Source organism: Talpa europaea, assembly GCF_964194135.1.
Source record: "Talpa europaea genome assembly, chromosome: X".
Taxonomy (NCBI): Eukaryota; Metazoa; Chordata; class Mammalia; order Eulipotyphla; family Talpidae; genus Talpa; species Talpa europaea.
The window spans coordinates 94,523,816-94,544,963 of record NC_140081.1 but is presented as its reverse complement, the minus strand read 5'-3'; the positions used below and the strand labels follow the sequence as shown (position 1 = coordinate 94,544,963).

General features: G+C 48.8%; 1 protein-coding gene across 1 annotated transcript in view; it reads left to right on the top strand.

Moving 5' to 3' along the window:
* Nucleotides 1-1,598: 1,598 nt before the first annotated feature.
* GABRA3 (gamma-aminobutyric acid type A receptor subunit alpha3) overlaps nucleotides 1,599-21,148 on the top strand; it is a gene marked incomplete at both ends in the record, with an annotated part of 65,072 nt that continues 45,522 nt past the window's right edge. Inside the window, 3 exons of the mRNA XM_084258449.1 lie at nucleotides 1,599-1,738; nucleotides 7,908-8,029; nucleotides 17,942-18,009. Of these exons, the coding sequence (XP_084114575.1) occupies nucleotides 1,599-1,738; nucleotides 7,908-8,029; nucleotides 17,942-18,009 (330 nt within the window). The remainder of the gene's footprint in view (nucleotides 1,739-7,907; nucleotides 8,030-17,941; nucleotides 18,010-21,148) is intronic.

Here is a 21,148-nt window from a genome sequence, read left to right as displayed (position 1 = left end):
AATGACTCTTCTAGAGTTAATTAATCATGTATGTCACATGTTTTATATTGACATGAGAAATTGCTATTTTTGTGAAACAGTTGTCAAATATTGACAGTTTCGTGTAATACAACCTAACATGATGATTGCTTCTGTCTACAACATGGACATGTTCTCCTCCTCAGTATCATAGTTTTCTGCGCCTGTAGCAGATTCGAGAAGAGAATCTTATATAGGACCAAGTGATTGCTTTTGGGGAGGCGGAATCAATTTCGAAATACTTTTGTTCTTCATCTCGTCCACCAGAATAGCTCCCCCACTTGTATCTGTTTACATATTAGTCTTTTGCATAAAATTTCCTTTGGAAGCCGTGCCATACGCTCGCATTCCCTCTGAACGTTAAAGCTCTGACCTGACCCAGAACGAGGACGGTGCTGGCCGGGAGTTGCCAGGTTTCCTTCGAGAGGTCAGTGTCTTAAGTTCAAAGAAACTGTAAGGTTTACAGGTAGTTAAGCAACTAACTGCCATTTTATACCATTTTCTTAACCCTTGGTCTTGGGTAAACCTCCAGAGTTCAGAATTGTATCATCACTGTCATTTTGTATCTCTTAAAAGGCTCCTGTGTCAGGAGGCTAAGCTTGGGGTTTTTCTTCACGCTGTAGCCCCGTCTGGGGCTGGCTTTGCCTTCAAATACTCCTTTACGAAGAAACGTCACAGTCCTACTTAGGAATCCTGGTGTGTCCAATCTGTCAGCATTTTCTCAGCCTGATTCTGATGAAACAGTCCATCTGCTCTGCATCTTTGATCTTTGGGAAAATTGCTTAACTTTGTCAAGGTGCTCTACAGGTGTTAATATTCTCTGATTTTCTACAATATTACAGTTAACTATGGCAAAGGCATTTGTAATGGTAAAGATCAAATATGACTCAGGAAAAATAAAATTAAGAAATGAGAGATTGTTTAAGCTCTTGGACAATAAGAAGTAACTGAGGCTGAGAGAAGTGCTGTGACTCAGTTATGAGAAGACAGGGACAGAGATGGAATTGGACCCCGAGATCCTGCTTTCTGATCTAATGCTCTTTACACTATGCTTCCTTCGATGGATGTTAGTATGTGCAGGGCAGGGATATACTGGGGGCCTCGCGGGTGGCACAGCGGGTTGAGCACAGTCCTGCAAAGCTGTCCGCAGCCTCTGCAGCACGGGTTCAATTCCCGGCCGGCCAGGGAGATTCCCACGTGGCGCGGCAGACTCTCCTGCCTCGCCCGCTGCTCCCCTCAGCAGTGTATTTCAGTAGATCTGCCTGTTCTGCTCCCCACTCTGTTTCTGGTGAATCCTCTCACCCTCCTGTGCCTCTGGCCTGTACCCCAGCTCTTGTATAAAAATAAATAAATCTTAAAAAAAAAAAGACAGGAATATGTTGGGAGTGAATTCTGACAGCCCCGATGGCCTGGGGAGAAGGGGCTGTCACGCAGGGCGCTGAGTAACTAGAGAATAGGGAGCTTTAAATGGCTCTAATAAAGCTGAATAGAATTTTTTTAAACCCCCTTTTCTCTCTCCCTTTTCCCCTTCTTCTTTCCCTGAACATGGATCTCACAGTTTCTCCAAGCTGGCGCCGAAGATGAGAATCACACACATGAGTCACTTCCGCCTGGCCAGCCTCGGCCTGCTCCTCCTGACCAATGTCCTCCCTGGAACAACTGGCCAAGGGGAATCAAGACGACAGGAACCCGGGGACTTCGTGAAGCAGGATATTGGCGGGTAAGAACCCCGAGCATCCTTCGAACAAAGAAAGACTCGTAAATTCTTGCCTTACACCAAAAGCTTTTCGTTCTCTTTGAGTGAACTGAAAGAATCTGGTTCCCGATGCCTAAACACTGCATTGTATTTGGAAAACATTATCAACTCAGACTCTCTGGGAAACGGACTTCAAAGGTCTAGGGCAACTCCCTAGCTCATGTTTGAATTCCCCTTGTAACATCCTAAAAGCAGTTCTCTCCAGAGATGTTTGCTTTTGACATTCTCGCCTCTCTCCTACATCTTCAACCTGTCCCTTTTTACTGGCCGTGTGCCATTAACACATAAACGTGATCAGGAATCGCCAATCTTACATGAAATTTTTCCTTCAGATAGTGCCTTCGATCTTTCCTCCCCTGTGCAGTCACACTTCTTGAAGAAGCAATCTCTTTCATTGCCTACACTCACCACTCACACAACTTGCACACGCCACCACCCACCGCTGTTTGATTTCCAACCCCAAGATTCTAACGTGACTTCTGCAGTCAGAATGGCTCACGTTGGCTCTGTTGCTGCGTTGGTTCTAGTAAGCTGTCAGGTTACTGTTTCTGTAGTACTGATATTCAGCATTGTTGACTGTCCCTCCTTCCTTTGACTCCTCTTTACTATGAAATAAAATACGAATATTTTATATACACATGTGCACACGCGCCATCTCAGGTGCTCTTCCTCACTTGCCTGGAGTGTCAGAACCCTATAGCCAACATGTCGGACATGTCTACCTGGCTGTTCCAAAAATTCTTCATCCGTTAAAAAAATACAACAACACTCAACAACAAACACACACAAAAAGCTCCTCTTCCACTTTTTCTACCCAAATATAAGTATTCATTTTAGTCAATGGCACCACCATGTACATCACTCCTTAAGCCAGAAACTTGGCATCATTCTTGCCTATTCTCTACCCTTCCCTCTCTAGAGGGCTCAGTCACCAAGATCTCATCTGTACCTCCCACAGCCCTTGGATTCATCTACTTTTTATCCAACTTTCCTGCTCCCACCCTAATTTAATCTAATGGTGCCTTCCACTTGGAATAGTACATGAATCTCTAGTTGGTCTTCCAGAGTCTTGCTTCCAATCCAGCTAACCTCCTCTCTGCAACCAGCATTTCTTCTACAATGCATGCTGTGTTGTATCTATCCTGTTTTCAGATTCTTTTAATGACTCCCTAGTGTCTTTAGATTAAAGTTCAAGCTCCTTAATATGATTTTGCAAGTCTCATTATGACCCAGGGTCTACCCATCTTGTCAGGCTTTCTTCTTAGTCTTGCTGTCATCAAACTCTGTTCTTCAGCTATACTAAACTTCTTTTGACTTTAAAAACCAATCTCATTCAGGGAATGCCATTACTAGAGATGATCCCCTTAGCCTTGAAATAGTTCATTCCTAAACAGGATGTTTTATTCTCTGATAGTGGCTTTTGTGGGGGAGGCATTCACATTTGGCTACTGTCCCATATTCTTGGAAGCATTAGGACTTGGTCCTAATTATTTTTGCAGAGTTGATTACCATAATGTACTCTGAGGCTCTCCATCTTCCGTCATCATTGTCAACAGTGGCCTCTGGGGCGGTGGGCTACACAGGAGAACTTATATGGCCTTATTAGCAAGTTGACCCTTGAGACCCTTTATGTTCTTCAGCCCAGTTTAGAAAAACAGACCAGTTCTGCTTTCTCGTTACACTGTGTGTTGGCTGGATGGAGAAAGACTCCTCAGAGCGCATATGCAGAACAAGGAGAAGCCTGGAGGGACCACACCACAAAGGCACAGGCCCGCTCCAAGGGCATCTCGTTTTTATTTAGAATCAGACAGAAAATAAAAAAGATCAAAGAAGCCAGCAGGCAAACAGGGGATGCGCATGGTATGGGCGACGCATCACCTGCTGGCCACAGCCAAGGCTGGGAAATAGGGAGAAAGTCAAGGAAAGTCTCAGCGTTTATGCTGCTCTAACCGTGACCAACCTATTGTGTTTCTGCGCGGGCTGTTTGCAGCATGTGGAATCCTCACACCAGGACTGTCACCCTGAGAGGTTCCTGATCTCAAACTTTCGCTGTACACCGAGAGGCACAGAATAGTCAAAGCAAAGAGTAGTCAAGGCAAAGACAGAGAATAGTTGTAACTTGGGATCACCCAAGCTCCCACACTGCTTTATTAACCCTTCATTTATCTGATTTCATCAGGCCGGGAGAGAAGTTCTGAATAAGATGGGAGTTCTAAAGAAATGAGCCATATGTCTCTGAGTGTTAAAGCCCTTTAACTTTAACTCTGAGAAAAAAGTTCCTTAAAAATGTATTACAGGCTTTGTAAAATCCTAAGCAGGGATTTTGAACGGAGTAGTGCCCTTCTTTTACGATGTTTTCATCGTAAAGAATATTCCTTCTACATCTGCTTTTTTTCTTCTTGTGTCTCCACACTCTGTGTTTGTGGTCCCTTCACCTACTTACATTGGTTTGTTTACATCCCGCTGGTGCTTAGAAGAGCAGAGGCAAGTTTTTAGTACTTACAGTTTTAATGTAGGGGCATTAGAATCTTTTTTGGTTTGTTTACTGTCTTCCTAGTCTGAGAGATGAGATCACTAAAAGCCTGACTGAATATTAGCATGACCCTTTATTTGTATTTGCTAGAAATAAAGGAACCAAAACAACTTGAAAATGGATGGTACATGCTGGTAGATCTGATACTTTTCATTTGTTTTCATACTTTCTTATGTTTTCATGTGTTGGAAAAAAAATCCATTGGCTGCAATGGATTATATACCTTCAGCAGTTTGCTCAACTAAACCACCTGGGTTGGCTACCCAACAGGTTCAACGGTCAACAGTGGTTTATTGACCAGCCCTTTGTATAAGTCATGTTGTCATTTAGTAGCTCCAGAGACAGTGCCTAAAACTCTGCATTTGATCTCATGCCCTAGATGGTTCTGATGTAAGGATCTTTGGCCAGCACTCTGCAGGCACAGTTCTTGTTTTCAAGGAACTAGCCGTCTACTTGGGGATGTGGGATTTGGGAATTTTAGAATAGCAGATATGGGGCAACCTGTCCAGAACATCTAGTTGATCCCTAATTTCGTGCATGAAGAAGATGAGAGTCCAGAAAGGGCAGTTGAATTTTCTAAGACCGTATAAATTTATAGTAGAGTTTTAGGACACCAGCCTCTGATTCCAGGTCCCATATTTTTAAGGAGAAGCTACAGGGAACAATTTCAGCTTCATGTAATAAAGACATTTTAATACTCGTGCATCCTGGTCCAGTAGATTTACCATCTGCAAGTGAGAACCATATATGTGAACAGTATTCGGTTGGGCCATTATAAAACTATCGTTTTTCAGTCAAAATGGTCAAATGTAAGCAATTTCAAAATGGCTCAATCTAAGTGCCCAGTGCATCTCTGTCCAGGCCTGAGTACAATTTGTTGAAACTTGAGATGTGTGTCAGGAAGGATCCCAAGGAAAACAGATGGGACATTTCAATTAAGATAATTTGTGGAGGGTAGATTTGCAAAAGGACTCATTGTAAAGGTGTGGAGACACCCTCAGGGTAACGCGGGAACCTGAACACGTGTGTGTTACATAAGACAGACTTTCTCTGTGTAACCTGGAAAATTTGTCTATTTTTTATTGCGGTATCTTGGTTTATAACACTGTATGTGATTTAGGCAAATAGGTTCACCCCTCTTCAGACGTGTCTTACCTCACCCACGTCCATCCTCCATGATCCTCCACCATAGATCACTGGTCTCCCAAAGGCCTTTAAAACAGGTTTTCTTCAGAGCTGAAGAGATGGTTAGTGTAGGAAAGTCAAGGAAAGTCTCAGCGTTCATGCTACTCTAACCATAACACCACAGGCCAGGCCAGGGAATTACGTACTCACAGTTTCTGCTTCATCTGTCTGATCTTCAGCCAAAGATGCCAAGTCCAAGTTGAAGGCAGAGCCGTGAGCTCCCTGCGAATGTAGTTTATTCAGATCAGCTTTATTGGAAGGAGAACAGGGCGGAGAAGGTGGAGAACATATATGGGAGGGGAAATGAAAAACATCTGTTCGAAGGCCTCCTAGTTACACGTTTAAGAGTAGCGTGGAGACAGTGATTTTGTAGGGACATGACATTCTGTCAACACTTCCGTATGTACGTCGTATGGCAGTGGCAGTGGTGACAGCGGATGCCGTGAATGAAGAAGAAACGGTTGGGGGTTGCTCAGTTCTTTCCTTGTCACAGCCGTAGCCTGAGTTGGTGCCACTGTGTGTTGTCCTTCCAAGGTGTCGTCCTTCCAAGTGTGTGTTTTAATCCTGAAAGATATTTTCTCGGTCCTTATAATCTCGTCATAAATTGGCATCTGTGGTCACACATGTCAATACTAAGTCACTCTAAAGCATAAAGGACCTGGTTTTTATTTTACTTTAACTCAGCAAATGTGAGAGGTGGGGCTCATGTCAAGTGGGCGAGTCTCAGGCCGACACTTCTCGAGTTTCATTACCAGTCTGCAGAGGGGCTGCAGGAAAGGACCGCTGGCTTGTTGGGTGGGCTGGATGTTTCCTAGCCAAAAACCAGGTTATTTTTTAAGTGGATTCTGTAAGGACATTAGAATGTGTGCTATGAATTCCAGGTGTTCCTCATTCCCTTCCAGTATATAAGTGGCTTCCACAGCGCTAGGTCTTTAGCTAGCCCTTCCCATTTATGTGTTTGCCTTGACTTGGAAAATGCAAACAGAGAATTGGGAAATGGTGAGTAATCTGATTTGCCCATGACTTCTAGTCAGAAAGAGAAGTAGTGGAACTTGCAGCTGTAAAAGCAGCCTGAGGCCGTGTGGCAGGTTCACGGCATCCCCGAACGTCAGGCTGCGCTGGGACCTGCAAGGCTGGTGAGCAAGGCTGGTGAGCAAGGCTGGTGAGCAGGGCAGGCACATAATCTGAACAGAAATTTTTAAAAGCACCTCTATTTTATAGAGCTGGAATTGACAGATGGCATCATGTAAATTTAAGGTGTACAATTGTTGCCTTTATACATTTATATTTAACAGCATGATTGCTGCACTAGCGTTGTCCTGTCATGTAGTTATTATTTCTTTTCTCTGTTGAGGACAGTTGCAATATAGTCTTTTAGCACCTTTGAAGTTTATAGTGCAGCATTGTTGACTATTATCACGATGTTGTGCATTAGATCTCTCCAGAACTGATCTACTATTTGTAAGTTTGTGCCCTTACACATCTCCCCAGTTCACCAACCTGCAACCCTGGGAACCAGCATTCTATTGTTTGGACAAGTTCAGTTTTTTCAGACTTTCCATGAAAGTGATGTACAGTATTTGTCCTCCACCGTCTGATTTATCACTTAGCCTGAATGCCTTCAAGGTCCATCCATGTTGTATCAAACAGCAAGATTTCCTTTTTCTTTACAGCTGAGTAATATTCCATTGTGAGGATGTGTGCACAGTGCACTCACACATATACCACGTCTCTTTGGTGCACACATCCAGTGATGGACAATTCGGCTGTTTCCTGTATATTCGCTATATGAGTAATGCTGCCGTGAGCGCGGGTGTCTAGATAGAGATCCCTTCAAATACCCACTTTAGCTCCTGTAACAGCCACTTCTTTCACTTGATCCCTCTTTCCCCTGAAGTACCCAGGGCCTTTTTTTATTTCTAGTTCTGTCAAACCATATCAAGCGCTTTCCCACAAGTGAAGTTACCCGTCACAGCCTGGACCAGATCAGGTGCTACGTGCAGTGCATACTGCTTGCAATGGCTGCTGGGACGTCCATCCTAGAGAGGCAGGAAGTAGCTGAGGCCTCTTGATAACTGGAAAACTCGGATATACTCCTAGCTCTGCCTCTCCCCAGTAAAATGACTGCAGGCAAATTTGGTGCTTCCCCCCCACTCCGAGATTATTTCCACATATATAAAATTATAGTGATTAGGGAATCTCTTCAGAGCTCTGGTCGCTTTAGCATTTAATGGACGGCTATTGCTTTGTTGCCATCGCTATGATGCACAGGAAGTGCTTGCTGGTTTGCCCGAGATATGGGGCTATTTAATTGGCCCAGTCCATTGGTTGAAATCTTGACTTAGAGCGTTTAGACATGTAATTGTTCCCTAGTATGAACTATTTGTTTCATCTCTTTTTCTTCTTCTACCTCAGACTTTCTCCTAAACATGCCCCGGATATTCCCGATGACAGCACCGACAACATCACTATCTTCACGAGAATCTTGGATCGCCTTTTGGATGGCTATGACAACCGGCTGCGGCCTGGGCTTGGAGGTCAGTGATGGTTGTGAGATCTTCGTCTTATATATTCCCACCTGCAGAGACTCTTACGGTGCCTTCAATGGTCATTGCCCGGTGAGGGGAGTAATGTCTGGGAGGCAGCCTCAGTTGTCTACACCCTGAGTACACATCAGCCCCACATCACTCCGGAGCAGCCTCCTGGCTCGGGGAGGTCTTAGCTGCCCATCAGCTCAGTATGATCCGCGCTATGACCATGATGGTAAATGAATCGTAACATGTCATGGGCTGTACTGAGAGGACAAGTGTGTGTGTGTGTGTGTGTGTGTGTGAGAGAGATTTTCTTTTCTTGAATCATTTGAGAAGTAGTTGCCCATTTCGTGCCCCTTTGTCCCTGAATACTTCAGTGTGTATTTCCTTGAAACACAGAAATTATTTTATAAAGTTACATTACGAGTTAATTGTATGAGTAAAAGTGAAGCAACACGATGTGCTCCTGGAAGGGTAGTGTCCACAGTCAGCGCTCACCAGGGCTCTGAAGAGCGTCCTTTGCAGCCTGTCTGAGCTGCTGCCGCCGCAGCGCACTTCTGGCACTGCATTCGCTTCCACCCTGCCTGCCACCTGCTGCGATCACGCTGCTTTTTTGTCTTTTGTGACACTGGGCGAGCACTTCCTCACCCATGGGCCACCACAGCGGGGATTGTGACTTCTCGCTGCTAATACTACTCAAGAAAAGACGTGATGGCTGTTTGTGCCACTATGGGGAGGGCAGCTTGGGTGTTCACCACGTTACTTCACTCTGAAGTTATCCCCCCCAAGTTTATGATTAATAAATAATGGGTGGGGAAGTGATTTGAGATTATTCCGTCCCTTTTTCAGCTTTTAGCACCTAGAGACTATTGTTGCGTGAACAGTCACTTGTGGTTGCAAAATGGTAATCTTCCAAATCTCTTACTCGTTGACACATACTCGACGGCATTCTGTCGTAAGATAAAACCTTTCATTGTCTTTAATTATGAAATGATCAGCATGAAAGGATGGATTCTTCTTTTATTCAATGAATTGCAGTCTATTAATGATACTATTCATTTGATTAGAATTTTGCCTATAATTTCCCAGATTTGTTTAGTGAGAGAATGTTCAAGCTGGCTTCACTTTCCCTCTTCTTTTGGGTACTTTTTCACTCTGTGGCATAACAGTATGTTCCAGACATCTTGCACTTTTCCTTAGTCAGCCCTGGAATCAGTCATTTTTCCAAGAAGAAATGGTATCTCCTTTTTGTGGGAATTTATACAGTCCAATTTCTGAGGGCGAGGTGTTCTCATTGCTGCTGGGTTGCCACTGCTGCTAGGACCTTTCAGTGGACAGAACTGGCCAAGTAGCAAATAATAACAATTATATATGTATGCATGTGCTTGTATGCACACACATTTACAGACACATTAACATACACATGCGTGCGAATGTCTACAAGTGTACTCATGTGTGCTTATTTGATACATATTTTTGTGTGTATAAATACACACATGCACATTTACAAACACACATGCAATATGTGCATCAATGTACAAATATGCGTGTGAACATCAACATTCACTCTGTGTGCGTATGTAATGCGTTTATGTGGATGCCACTAATTCCACACAATGTGGTACTCACTGACTTGCCCGTTTACTGAAACCTGCAGCACACGCAGCAGCATTGGAGTTCCTGCATCTCTGCGTTACCCCAAACACTTGCCGTTGCTGCTGCTGTTTGCCTGTGCTGAGGTGAAGCCTGTGGGATACTTTCCTTGGTGTAGATACTAGGCTGCATCAGGGCAGTCATGGAGGGAGAGAGGGCCAGTTGCAGTTGTGCAGGCTGAAGGTGATGGCTGTGGGGATGGAGAGGATCTGGTGAGTGAGTAAATCGTGGGGGTAGGCCATGCAGGGAGAGAAGTGTAACTTCTAGGCTCCTCGTTGGAAGGACTGGGCGGTACTGTTCTCTAAAACAGGGCACATTGGAGGAGGAAAAGTGTTGTTTTGTTGCTTTTGAATTTTTGGTTTCTTTTGGAGTTGTGGTTTGAAGGTAGGGGAAGAAGGCGGAAGGTAATTTAGTGGTAGACACGTAGAGTTTGAGTGTCCGTGGGAAATAGGAATGGAGCTTTTTTCTTCTGACTAACACGGAGTAACAGGGACCAGCCTTACCTTCTTATCTTAAAAACAACAACTAGGAAACGGGCAGATGTAAATGGTTTTCAGAAAGTGAACAAAGGCAACCCGTGACAGTGGCCCTTCAAGGGAGGGAAATAAACATGGCGACCCGTGTGACTCTGTTAGCTTGCTGTCAGAGAGCATTTCGGGGTTCAGTGCAAAGAATCCAAACAGTCCCAGTAGACTCTCTTAGTCCTTGAGAACGATTCCTGAATGTTTGCAGGCCAAGGTGGCTAAATATGCAGGGCAGAGAAGAGGCAGGAGGAGGGAGGCGTTGTTGCAACTGTGAGGCTAAATTCCTCTGCACGAGATCCCATCATCCTGTGCGCGGAGCCTTCTTTTGGGCTTTTTTTTTTTTTTTTCCCCTGGCTCCAGAGTTTGTGACGTGCTCTTCTGTGTCTTCATGCTTAGGTTTTACTGGGACGTGCTGTCAGGTCGCTGCCTTTGTACTTGCTGACGTACTCCGACACCTGGTGCCAACAGGGGTGGCAGGCAGAGACAATGTGAGGCAGCAAGAGGCAGGAGGCGTCCGGGAGCTTTAGGGTTTCAGTGTCCTGCTGTGCTGCAGGAACAAGATGCATTAGAGAGCATCAATAAAAATAAGCTATTTTTTTATGTGAAGATTAATAAAATCAAAATTGTAGTTAGACTATCAGGCTGGAAAGAGAGAAGACAGGAATTACCCACATGAAGGAAGACAGAGAGAGTGCATCAGTGCAGCTCACGCAGCACTGAACAGTGAGGAAATGCTGTCAAAAGTACTGGCATTGGATACAGAGAGAAAAAGACACATTCCTTGAAAGACACAGCCCAGCGAATGCCACCGAGGACCCACTGGCAAGAAGGCCGCCAGCTACTACAATGGCGTTGTAATGAAAAACCTTCCCATTCAGAAAGTTCCTAGCTTCGTGCGTCTTTGTCGGCGAACTCTGAAAAACGTTTAAAGAAGAAATGATACCAGTTCTAGGGAAAAAAATGTTGCTGAGAAGACCCTTCCTGGCACATTTTATTAATCCAAAAGTACTTCACCCCAAAAGCAGATACAGGCGTGACCTGAAAAGGAAAGAAGCCATTATCCCTCCCGGACATGCAGGGTTTCTTCACAAGATCTTAGAAAATTGAATTCCTGATTGCTCGTCATAACTAAGTGAAGTTTATCCTAGGATGACAGGGTTGGTGTAGCATTCAAAAGTCTCTCACTACAGTTTCTTATATTTACAGAACTGAAAAAGGGAAAACACGATCATCTTAATACAAATAAAGGATTTGATAAACTACTCCTTCCAGTCATGATTTCCTTAATAGTCTCCCTCAGCAAAGTAGGAATAGTAGGAAACTTTCAGCCTAATCATGGGTGTCTTCGGAAAACTTACTACTACCATCATTTTCTTTTTTTTTTTTAATAGAGGCATGTTTTATTTATTTATTTGTTTGTTTGTTTGTTTATACAAGCACTGGGTACAGTCAGAAGCGCGGGAGGGTGAGAGAATCCACCAGAGCCAGAGCGGGGAGCAGAACAGGCAGAAGGACCGAAGTGCACTGCTGAGGGGAGCAGCGGGCGGCAGGAGAGGTCTGCGCGCCATGTGGGACCCTCCTCCGGTGGCCGGGGAGCAGCCAGGGATCGAACCGGCGCCGCAGAGGCTGCGGGCAGCTTCGCAACCCAGCGCTCAACCGCTGCGCCACCAGGGAGGCACACTACCATCATTTTCAATGATGAAAAGTTGAATATCCTTTCCATAAGGTCGAGGGTAAGGCAAGGATTTCAGCTAATACTACTTTCTTTTGAACATGAAAGGAACACTTTTGAATGTGTGTGTATAATGTTTGCATGGATTCATTTGCATTTGGTATGATTATGTAGGAAATCACAAAAGGTCTAAAAGTAGTAAGTGATTTTGGCAAGGTTGCAGGATATAGGTCCCTATACAAAAATAAGTCATAATTCTATATAATAGAAAATAATTAGAAATTCATATTAAAGAATTGTAATTAATAGCAAGCCATGAAGCTGTTTAGAAGAGAATTGGGAACTGCTTGCGATCCCTTTGAGACATAGTATTCTCTGACTGCTAAAAGTCATTTCATTCATAATATTTAAAAAGCTGCCCGGAGCTGTTGAGCGCTGGGTTGCGAAGCTGCCCGTGGCCTCTGCAGCGCCGGTTCGATCCCCAGCTGCTCCCCGGCCACCGGAGGAGGGTCCCGCATGGCGCGCAGACCTCTCCTGCCGCCCGCCGCTCCCCTCAGCAGTGTACTTCGTCAGTCTGCCTGCTCTGCTCCCCGCTCTGGCTCTGGTGGATTCTCTCACCCTCCCGCGCTTCTGACTGTACCCAGTTCTTGTATAACCAACCAACCAACCAAACAAACAAATAAATAAATAAAGCATGCCTCTAAAAAATAAATAAATAAATAAATAAATAAAAAGCTGCCCGGAACTGGCTCCGGGAGGTTGTGATACATAGTTCTTTGGAGAGCTCCAGCTACAAGCCAGAGCCTTTTTGGGAGGCCGGCTAAGTGCTTCTCTCTTTATTACCTACCTACTCCTTAAAGGGTCAGCTCCACTCCCCTTGCTGGTGCCCTTGGCGTTACTAGAATTGGCAGAGGCTAAGAACATTCTGCAAACCTCCCTAAGGCAGCAGACATTTCTACACGCGCGAGCAGTATAGGAAAGCGACGGTGACATCTTGAGCTCTTGAACTTTTGGCATGAGCAGGGTGATTGTCAAGCGAAAGATGGAAACCCGTGGTTGATAGTAAAGACGTTTGCTGACTGCCCAGAGGACTCTTCTCCGTTCTCTCAGAACAGAGATGAGGTTTAAATGATCCAAAATTCAATGTGTGTGTTCCCTGGAGAAAACATGGAGAAGTGGAGGGAGGGCAACTGGATGGAGGTCGTCCCTGTCCACCTGGATCATTGTCTGCCTTACAATTAGCATCTCTGGGGTCATCTTTGGAGCTGAGTCTTGACTGTAAGTAGGAGGGACAGGAGCAAAGGTTTTTTATTTGTTTTTTATTTTTTAAATTTTTTTAAAGGTTAATTTATTTATTTATACAAGCACTGGGTACAGTCAGGAGCGTGGGAGGGTGAGAGGATTCACCAGAGCAGGGTGCAGAGCAGGCAGACTGGCGAAGTACACCGCTGAGGAGAGCAGCGGGCGGCAGGAGAGGTCTGCGCGCCATGTGGGACCCTCGCCTGGCGGCCGGGGATCGAGCTGGCGCTGCAGAGGCTGCGGGCAGCTTCGCAACCCAGCACTCAACCACTGCACCAGGGAGGCCTTGTTTTTTTGTTTGTTTTTCTTTTTTTAAACTTTAATCTTTGCTTCTTTTTTTTTTTTTTAAAGATTTATTTATTTATATAAGTACTGGGTACAGTCAGGAGCGTGGGAGGGTGAGAGGATCCACCAGAGCCAGAGCAGGGAGCAGAGCAGGCAGAAGGGCCGAAAGACACTGCTGAGGGGAGCAGCGGGCGGCAGGAGAGGTCTGCGCACCATGTGGGACCCTCACCAGTGGCCGGGGGTCGAACTGGTGCTACAGAGGCTGCGGGCAGCTTCTAAGCCCAGGGCTCAACCACTGCGCCACCAGGAGAGGCCTCCTGTTTGTTTTTTAATGGGCATATTTGAGTACAAAGTATTTTTAAACTTCTGCATTTGAAAACAAGGCAGCCTAGGTTAAAGAACGCGGCTCTCCAAAGCTGAAGGTGCTTGCCGGCAGCTCAGCTTTTCTGCTCGGTGTATGAAAGCTGCTTCGTAAAAGCAGCCTGACTTCCAGGTCTTTTCTCCTGGATTGTTGCTCCATCCTTCCTTGCTTTCTGCCCTCCTGTCTGTTCCTTTTGTTCCACTTTGGTGCTTCTGATCAACTCTGGGCTTAGAAACCAGGAGACCAGAGACTCACGGAATTTTTTTCTGAAATGCACAAACACTTCATATTAAGGAAACCGAGGCTTGGGGAGGTAAATGTCTCCTTCAAGATCACAGAGCTTGTAACTCCTCAAGTTTGTGCCAAATCCTCCTGAGATCTGAGTCAGCGCTTCCCCACCATGTTTCGGTAAGCACTGGCTCAGGGACAGGTGGGCGCAGGTGCGGTGTGAAGGGAGAGGCTGTGGAGGACAGCATCAGCAATGAGTGAAAGAGAAATGACAACATTTGAATTGATACAAAATACGTGTTGATTCTTTACAATGTAGGTAGCCAACGCCAGGTGGAGGAAATTGAGAAGGGAGATGAAAGCCCGAGGTTGGTAGAACAGAAATCGGCATTTGTGGGAGCAGTGAGTGGGGGAGGCTGACCTGAGGGTGGCTTCTGCCCACCAACTCTTGTTTGGCTTGGGGCGGAAAGGGAGTTTTGGAGACTGAAATTTTTGAGAATTTGGGGAAAGGGGCAGAGAAGCTTGTCCTACAGTACCTGTGTGCGGGCCAAGACTGTAGCCAGGGCCGAGCTGCAGTGGCGTTAGTAGCACCCACCGTGGGTCGGTTGGTAGGCGAGGTGGTCTTTTACATCTTGTCTTTCTTGCTAGTGTCGTGTTAGAAACATGGTGTGCGCTGCTGGCTGTGTCCAGATTAGCTGTACATTCCAGGCAGCAGACACTAGGTGGAGTAGCGTAAAAGGGGCGCCAGGCCTCTGCCCACCGAGTGTCAGTGCTGGGCTGAGCCGGCCTGAGGAAGGCGGGCGAGCAGAAGGCAGGGCTCGGATGAGCTCGGGGCCCCGACAGAGGCCTGTAACTCCTGCTTCCCTAAGCAACTGTTTGTGATTCCTCTGGCGTGCGTGTCTGTGATGAAGGCTGTTGGGTGCTGGGCCAGTGGGTACTGGCACTAGCTCTCTCTAAGTGCTGTCAAAGGCAGACGAAAAGGCCGTTGACATGAGAACAGAGCTGTCTAGCTCTCAGATTTGCCAGCGCCTGTCCATCCGCGCCGGAGCCTGCTCCCTGAGCCCTCGCACACCCGCCAGTCACCCCACAGCGCGCATCCAGCAGCCCAGCCTTTTCAAGGTGAACAGCGTATGCAGCAACAAGCACTTAAAACCAGAATTGCCAGCAATCTAGAAATAACAAAACAGAAAAGCCAAGGCTTTGTTGTTTTACCCGAAGCCCCAAACCTCAAAGCCCCGCAGTTCCTGGAAGAGAGGACGCGGCACTGCTGGCCTTGGCTTGAATCATCCACCTTGTGACATGCTGTAAACGCTCATGCTTGGCACATGAATGTGGTTTTCCCCACCAACTCCTTGAGCAGACTCTTGTTTTTGAAATAATCTCTTCCAATTTATTTTTATATTCACATTTTAATGCCAATAAAAGCTGAACTTTCTCAATATTTTTGTTGTGCCATCATATCAGCAGTCTCTCGTAGGCTCGGTTGTGCTGTCCTGGGACAGGTTGGCATCGCCACGGGCTCTCCTGTGCGTGGATTGCCAGCACATCGACCGCCGTGGCACATCTGCGGGCCAAAAACTTAATCCTACTCGCTTTTGGTCTAGAGGGTAACATTGGAAGAAAATGGGATCCCCAAGCCAAAGAGCAGGGGGTGTCTGAAAACAATTGTTTAAAAAATGAGAGGAACCCTGTTATGTCCGCCGCGTGTCGCTGTTGAAAAGGCTGGGCGCACGGCCCAGACCGCCTTGTCACCTCCCCAGGTTCCACATTTTCATTTGCGCACACAGAGCAGCTGCGGGGGGGGGGGGGGTGCTCCTCAGTGCACACCTGAGCTGCTGGCGAAGCACCGTCTCCTTCGCTCCTCAGAACCTGAGCATTATCCCAGTTTTCCCGATGAAGGCGTAGGCCCAGAAGAGTGTCCTGAGAAGAGGCGCGTGAGGAGTAGGAGGAGAACCGAAGTGCAGTCCCCGTCGGGCGTGCCTCAGCCTGGGCGCTGTCGAGCCCGGCTGCAGGCAGCGGGTTTCCTGCGTGGAATGGTGCGCGTCGGGCCTGGTGGGCCTGTGCAAAATGTCCCTGCGCCTGGCCTGAGGGCGCAGCCAGAGTTCTCAGGGTGGCGACGCGGAGTCAGCCCGAATATGCTGTCTCCGCATCGGGGTCCCGGGGTCCTCTGCAGAAGACAGCCTTGCCTGGCCTTTCCTCTCTCAGCACTTTTGTCTGCCTGTTGCTCTGAGCTCCTGCTCTCTCTTCCCGTGGTTTTATTTCCTCCTCCCCTGTCTGTTCCTCAGGTATCATGATCTCCCCCCCCCGCCCCCCCCTTCAGCCCCGCCCTGGCTTCCCTGCTCTCTAGTTGCCGCTCATTCAGCTCCACCCGGCCACTCAGCAAGCCCTCGCTTGCCGTAGCTCCCCCACTCAGGAAGCCCAGTTCATGGAATGTGATCCAAAGTGGCTGCCTGTAAGTGCGGCAAGGAAGGGGGTGCCCCCCACGGAGGGGCATCTGTGACAGCCACATCCTGCCTGGAGTAGCGAATCCAAATGTAATCGTGGTCTCTCCCGTTAATTGCGTGATTGACTTTGTCCTGGGGGGCAGGGCAGAGCTGCTCCGGCGTGTCCCGAGGGGGGCACGTTGTGGGTTCTGAAGCCGTGGGTCTTCTTTCTCCAGCGCGGAAATGACTCGGGAGGAGCCTGTGCTCTAGGTGACAGCCTGGCTGTGTGGAGCACAGCTCTGCTTTCAGAGACATGTTATTTGCTGATCAAGCTCGGGAGTAAATTACGTGCTTGGTAATAGACTGTGGTGTTGATGATTATTCAATGATCCTCACACTCTTTCTGGAAATGGCGTGTCTGTGAGGGCGCGCGCAGGGCTGAGCAGGGGAGCAGGGCGTTGGCCGTAAGGGGCAGTTGTGTAGCGCGTGAGGTCAACAAAACCTAAAGGCTCTCCCAGCCGGAACCCAGCCCTGGGGGATACAAGGGGTCACGCCCCGTGTGGTGGAGCCGTGTTCCTGCCGCGCCCCGCCCGGCCCCTGCTGACATCCACCAGGCTCTTGTGTGCCTTTCGTGGGTGGTAGTTGCGTGTTGCCGGGTGGGCTGGGGGGCGGAGGGGTGGCGCTTTCTTGAATTTGTTGTGCTATAAAGTGTGTGCTAGACGGAAGTAGCCTTGGCCAGGCTGGAGGAGGCTGCCCGGGCTCTGTGGAGGTGCATGGGGTGCGGGGGCTGGTCGGGCAGCAGTGGGCTGCGCAGGGCAGGGCAGGGAAGCAGCAGTGGGCGCTTTCATTCTCCGGGCGTCGCCGTCCCACTTGGCAGAGATGCGATGCGCGTCTTCCGTGTATGCCGAAGTGTGCGGTGGGTCCCCGTTGAGGAAGCGGCCCTCCTCCTGCGTCCTGAAGACACCGAGCTAACAAGGCCGCGACGCAGCGGGGCGCCTCCGTCTCCCGCGGTGCCGCATCGGCGTTTCCGTGCAGCGATGCAGGGCGAGCCTGGCCCGGGACGCTCTTGCTCCAGCCAGGGAGGGCGCACGTACTTCTCCCCACAAGCAGGATCAGCCCGTGGCCCGGCCCTACTCTGCGCAGACAGAAGCCTTGGTGCGGGCCGCATGCCTCAGGCAGTGCAGCTGGGCACTGGGACGCTGTCATCTCCCCCGGTCGAGGGGAGCTGCACCGCCGGTGCCCGGCACGGGGCCTGCATGGGCGTGAGATCCCCGCGGGGCTTCCCAAGTGTAGCTATCCGGGGACTCCGCTGTCATTAGCAGTGATTCCTGGACAGGGCGAAGTGGTGCAGGCGAGAATTTCTCCTGGGGGTTTCCTCTGACTGCCAAGCGCCCCTGCTCCGCCGGAGCAGGCTGTCTTGGGGGGCTGCACTGGCTTTCCTGACACTCTGCTTCTCCGCTTTCTTTGACGCAGATGCGGTGACCGAAGTGAAGACTGACATCTACGTGACCAGTTTCGGCCCCGTGTCAGACACTGACATGGTAAGTGTCGTTCCTGCGACGGGAAGGGTGAGAGGTGGTGCTGTTATAGGGCGGGGAGAGGGGCAGCCCAGACCCCCCAAACCTGCCTGCTCTACATAGGCGCCGCCATCCGCCACATCGACACAAAACACAGGAGACTTTAATGGGAAGGAACTTTAATACGATTAGGAAACAACGCAGGAAAGGCAAAGAATCTAGTTTCTAAATCAAGCACCCAAAGTGACCCGTCCCCTCGTGGGCAAAATCCACCCAAGCAGGATTGGCCCAGAGCAAGGCCCTGCCACAGTCTAAAGCATCTTCCCGTGGGGACCCACAGAAAAGGGTCAGAAAGAAGCAGACAAGTCTGGAGGGAAAAGAGCAAAATCAAAAGCAAGACAAAAACCGCCATGGTCCCCTCCCCACGGGTCTCCCCCACATCTGTGTCACCCCGTCCACGACCAAAAGGCAGGCGCAGTTTCTTCACGCGTCTCTCGGCTCCATGCGCCTCCTCCAGGTCTCCTTGTGGCTCCACCCTGCTTCCTTCCTTCCTCAGTCTCCTCTGCAGCTGCTTCTCCCTGCTCAGCTCCACCCTCCCTTTGGGTGGGGCAGGGAACCTGCAACCTCCCCCTTTCCTGGGGACCCCCCTGTTACAGTGCAACAAATCAAAGAACATAACCCGAGGTTCTCCCACTGCGGGGCCCTCTGGGCTTGCTCTAAGGAGAGTCTTGCATGACTTCTCCGCCCTTGCCATGCTTCTGTTGGCCGGACTCCTCTCTTCCCCGCCTCCCCCACCGCTCCCGCAGCATCTACACTTAGCGCGAGTACCCTCTCCTCTGCCCACAGCCCGTCTTTCAAAATTCAGCTCGGCTCCTTGTCCTCCGTTAAACCTTGACTGCTCTCTCCCTTCACGTTGTGCCGACACCACACACATTAGCACAGCTGGTTCACATGAGGGGAGCTTCGCCGTGGTGCCTTCCAAGAAATGTGTTCCTTGCACACGGGCCCTGGTCCCTGGGGACGTGGACTGAGAGTGATGCAAAGTGTTTAGAGCAAGAGTCAAAACCACTTCTGGAAACCGGCCCTTTTACAGATGTGAGCAGGCTGGGTGGGGGTTGGGGATGCTTCAAAGTAGATTTAAGGAGTGGGCAGGGCAGACAGAGCCACCAGAGGTGACTCACAGGCCATCTGCAGGGACTCCCTCCTCCAGCATGCTCTCCTGCTGCATTGCAAAGAATGCAATGGGGAGTTGAGGCAAGAGACACCCCCCACCCTAATGGACTACCTGCTCAAGACCTACTAGGCACCAGATATTTGATTCAATAATTATCATATAGGAAGGCAAAGAAGGTATTAGCTGCTCGGTGTGCCTGGCAGTTAGTAGATGCTCGGTGAACATTTGTTGAATGAGTAGCTCTGTGTTGGAAATGAAAATCTTAAAGGTGCAAATTACTGACACATTTAATTACACTTAGAAAATATGTTCAAAAGAATATGAAATGTCCGTGTTGTTCAGTGCTCAGGGTTTTCTTCTGTATCTCTGTTTATGGGAAAAGGCTTCTTTACCCTGGGGGGAAATGCAAATGGTCCTGCGAGGGTGCATAGTTTGCCCCACAGGTAACACAGCACCACCGGGTGGATTTGCCTGGAGCAGTAACAGGACACTGCGCTGTGCTGTTCAGGATGACTCAGCTGGCAGCCTGCCCGGATGGGCCACGGCGGGGAAGCCTGGAGGCCGAGGGCTGGTTTACACGTGGCCGTTGTACAGTTCTCTCTTGTCAGGTCGCTCTGGGTCAGTGGGAGAAGCAGGCTGGTTCTTAAGACACAGAGCCTGGGTCCTCGTGAGGCCAGGCAGGGGGAGGGGACATGCCCGAACTTTTGCCTTTCAAATATGGCATAAAGAGAAGGGCACGCAGACATAGTGACCTCGCTGGGAACTCCTGCAGGGAAAGCACTGAGTCTTCCTGGCCTCCCTGGGACTTCACGGAGTGCTTGGCACATGGGAGACCTCAGTAAGCGCATGTTGTGTGTGTGAGGTTGGAGGGCTGGCCTCTCTTAAGGGCAGAGACCCTTATGTCTAGACTTCCCCTCTCATCTGCTGTCCCTCATGCCCAGACAGCAGGCACGTGTTACAATTTTGCCAGTTGGTCATTCAACAAGTAGTCCTTAGTAGCCCAACTCTGCAAGAAAGAGTTGTAGAGAACCCCCTGACATGCAGAGAGCTCATTGGGCATCACCAGATTTATCAGGAATGTCCTTGTATTGCTGGGGGCCAGCGATGGCTTAGGATTTTTACCAGAAAGTACCTGGAGCGACTTTGTGAACACACACTCATTCACTCACTCACTAATGCGCCTACATGTACAAGTGCTTCCAGAAAAATATACATGCAACCAAGAAAATACATGCAGAATACAACAGCCTACACACTGTTCCTGGCGCAGACCCTGGATCCAGGGAGGAGGGAAGCGCATGCAGCCCCTGCCTGCTCAGCACCCCCGCCACCGCCTCCCCAAACAGGGACCCGCGTGTGTGTGGAGTCTCCACAGCCCTTTCAAATAATCCAGACTTCCAGTCTTGTTTGAAATTTCATATTGTGCTTTGCTGTTTGGTTTTTCTCCCTCATGATTAAGCAGAAACTGCAGAATGCCTCTCCTGATAGGGAGGGCAGATTTTGGTCAAATAAATTTTAGGTTATTTTTAGCTGTACTTTCATCCTGTCACCGGGCAAAATACCTAGGATCGCTCTGGCTAGGAAGCACATTTGTGAGGGTTTGTATATTTTTAAGAAGTGGGGTACAGGCCAGAGTTGCGGGCAGGGGGGCAGTGAGAAGACCCATCAGAGAGAGCAGGGAGCAGAACAGGTAGATGCACTGAAACACACCGCTGAGGGGAGCAGCGGGCGAGACAGGAGAGGTCTGCCGCGCCGTGGGGATGCTCCCCGCCGGCCGGGGATGGAACTCGCGCTGCAGAGGCCGCGGACAGCCTCCCAGCGCTGCGCTCATCCCCCTGCGCCACCAGGGAGGCCCATGTTTGTGAGATTTTTAAAAACTTCGTCTTTGGCACCACTGAACAGGCTGTGGCCGTTTTCCCTGGTGACCTTGGGCGGAATGTCACAGTCCTCTGACTTTAGCAACTAGGTGAAGCAAGAACCAGGCTCCTC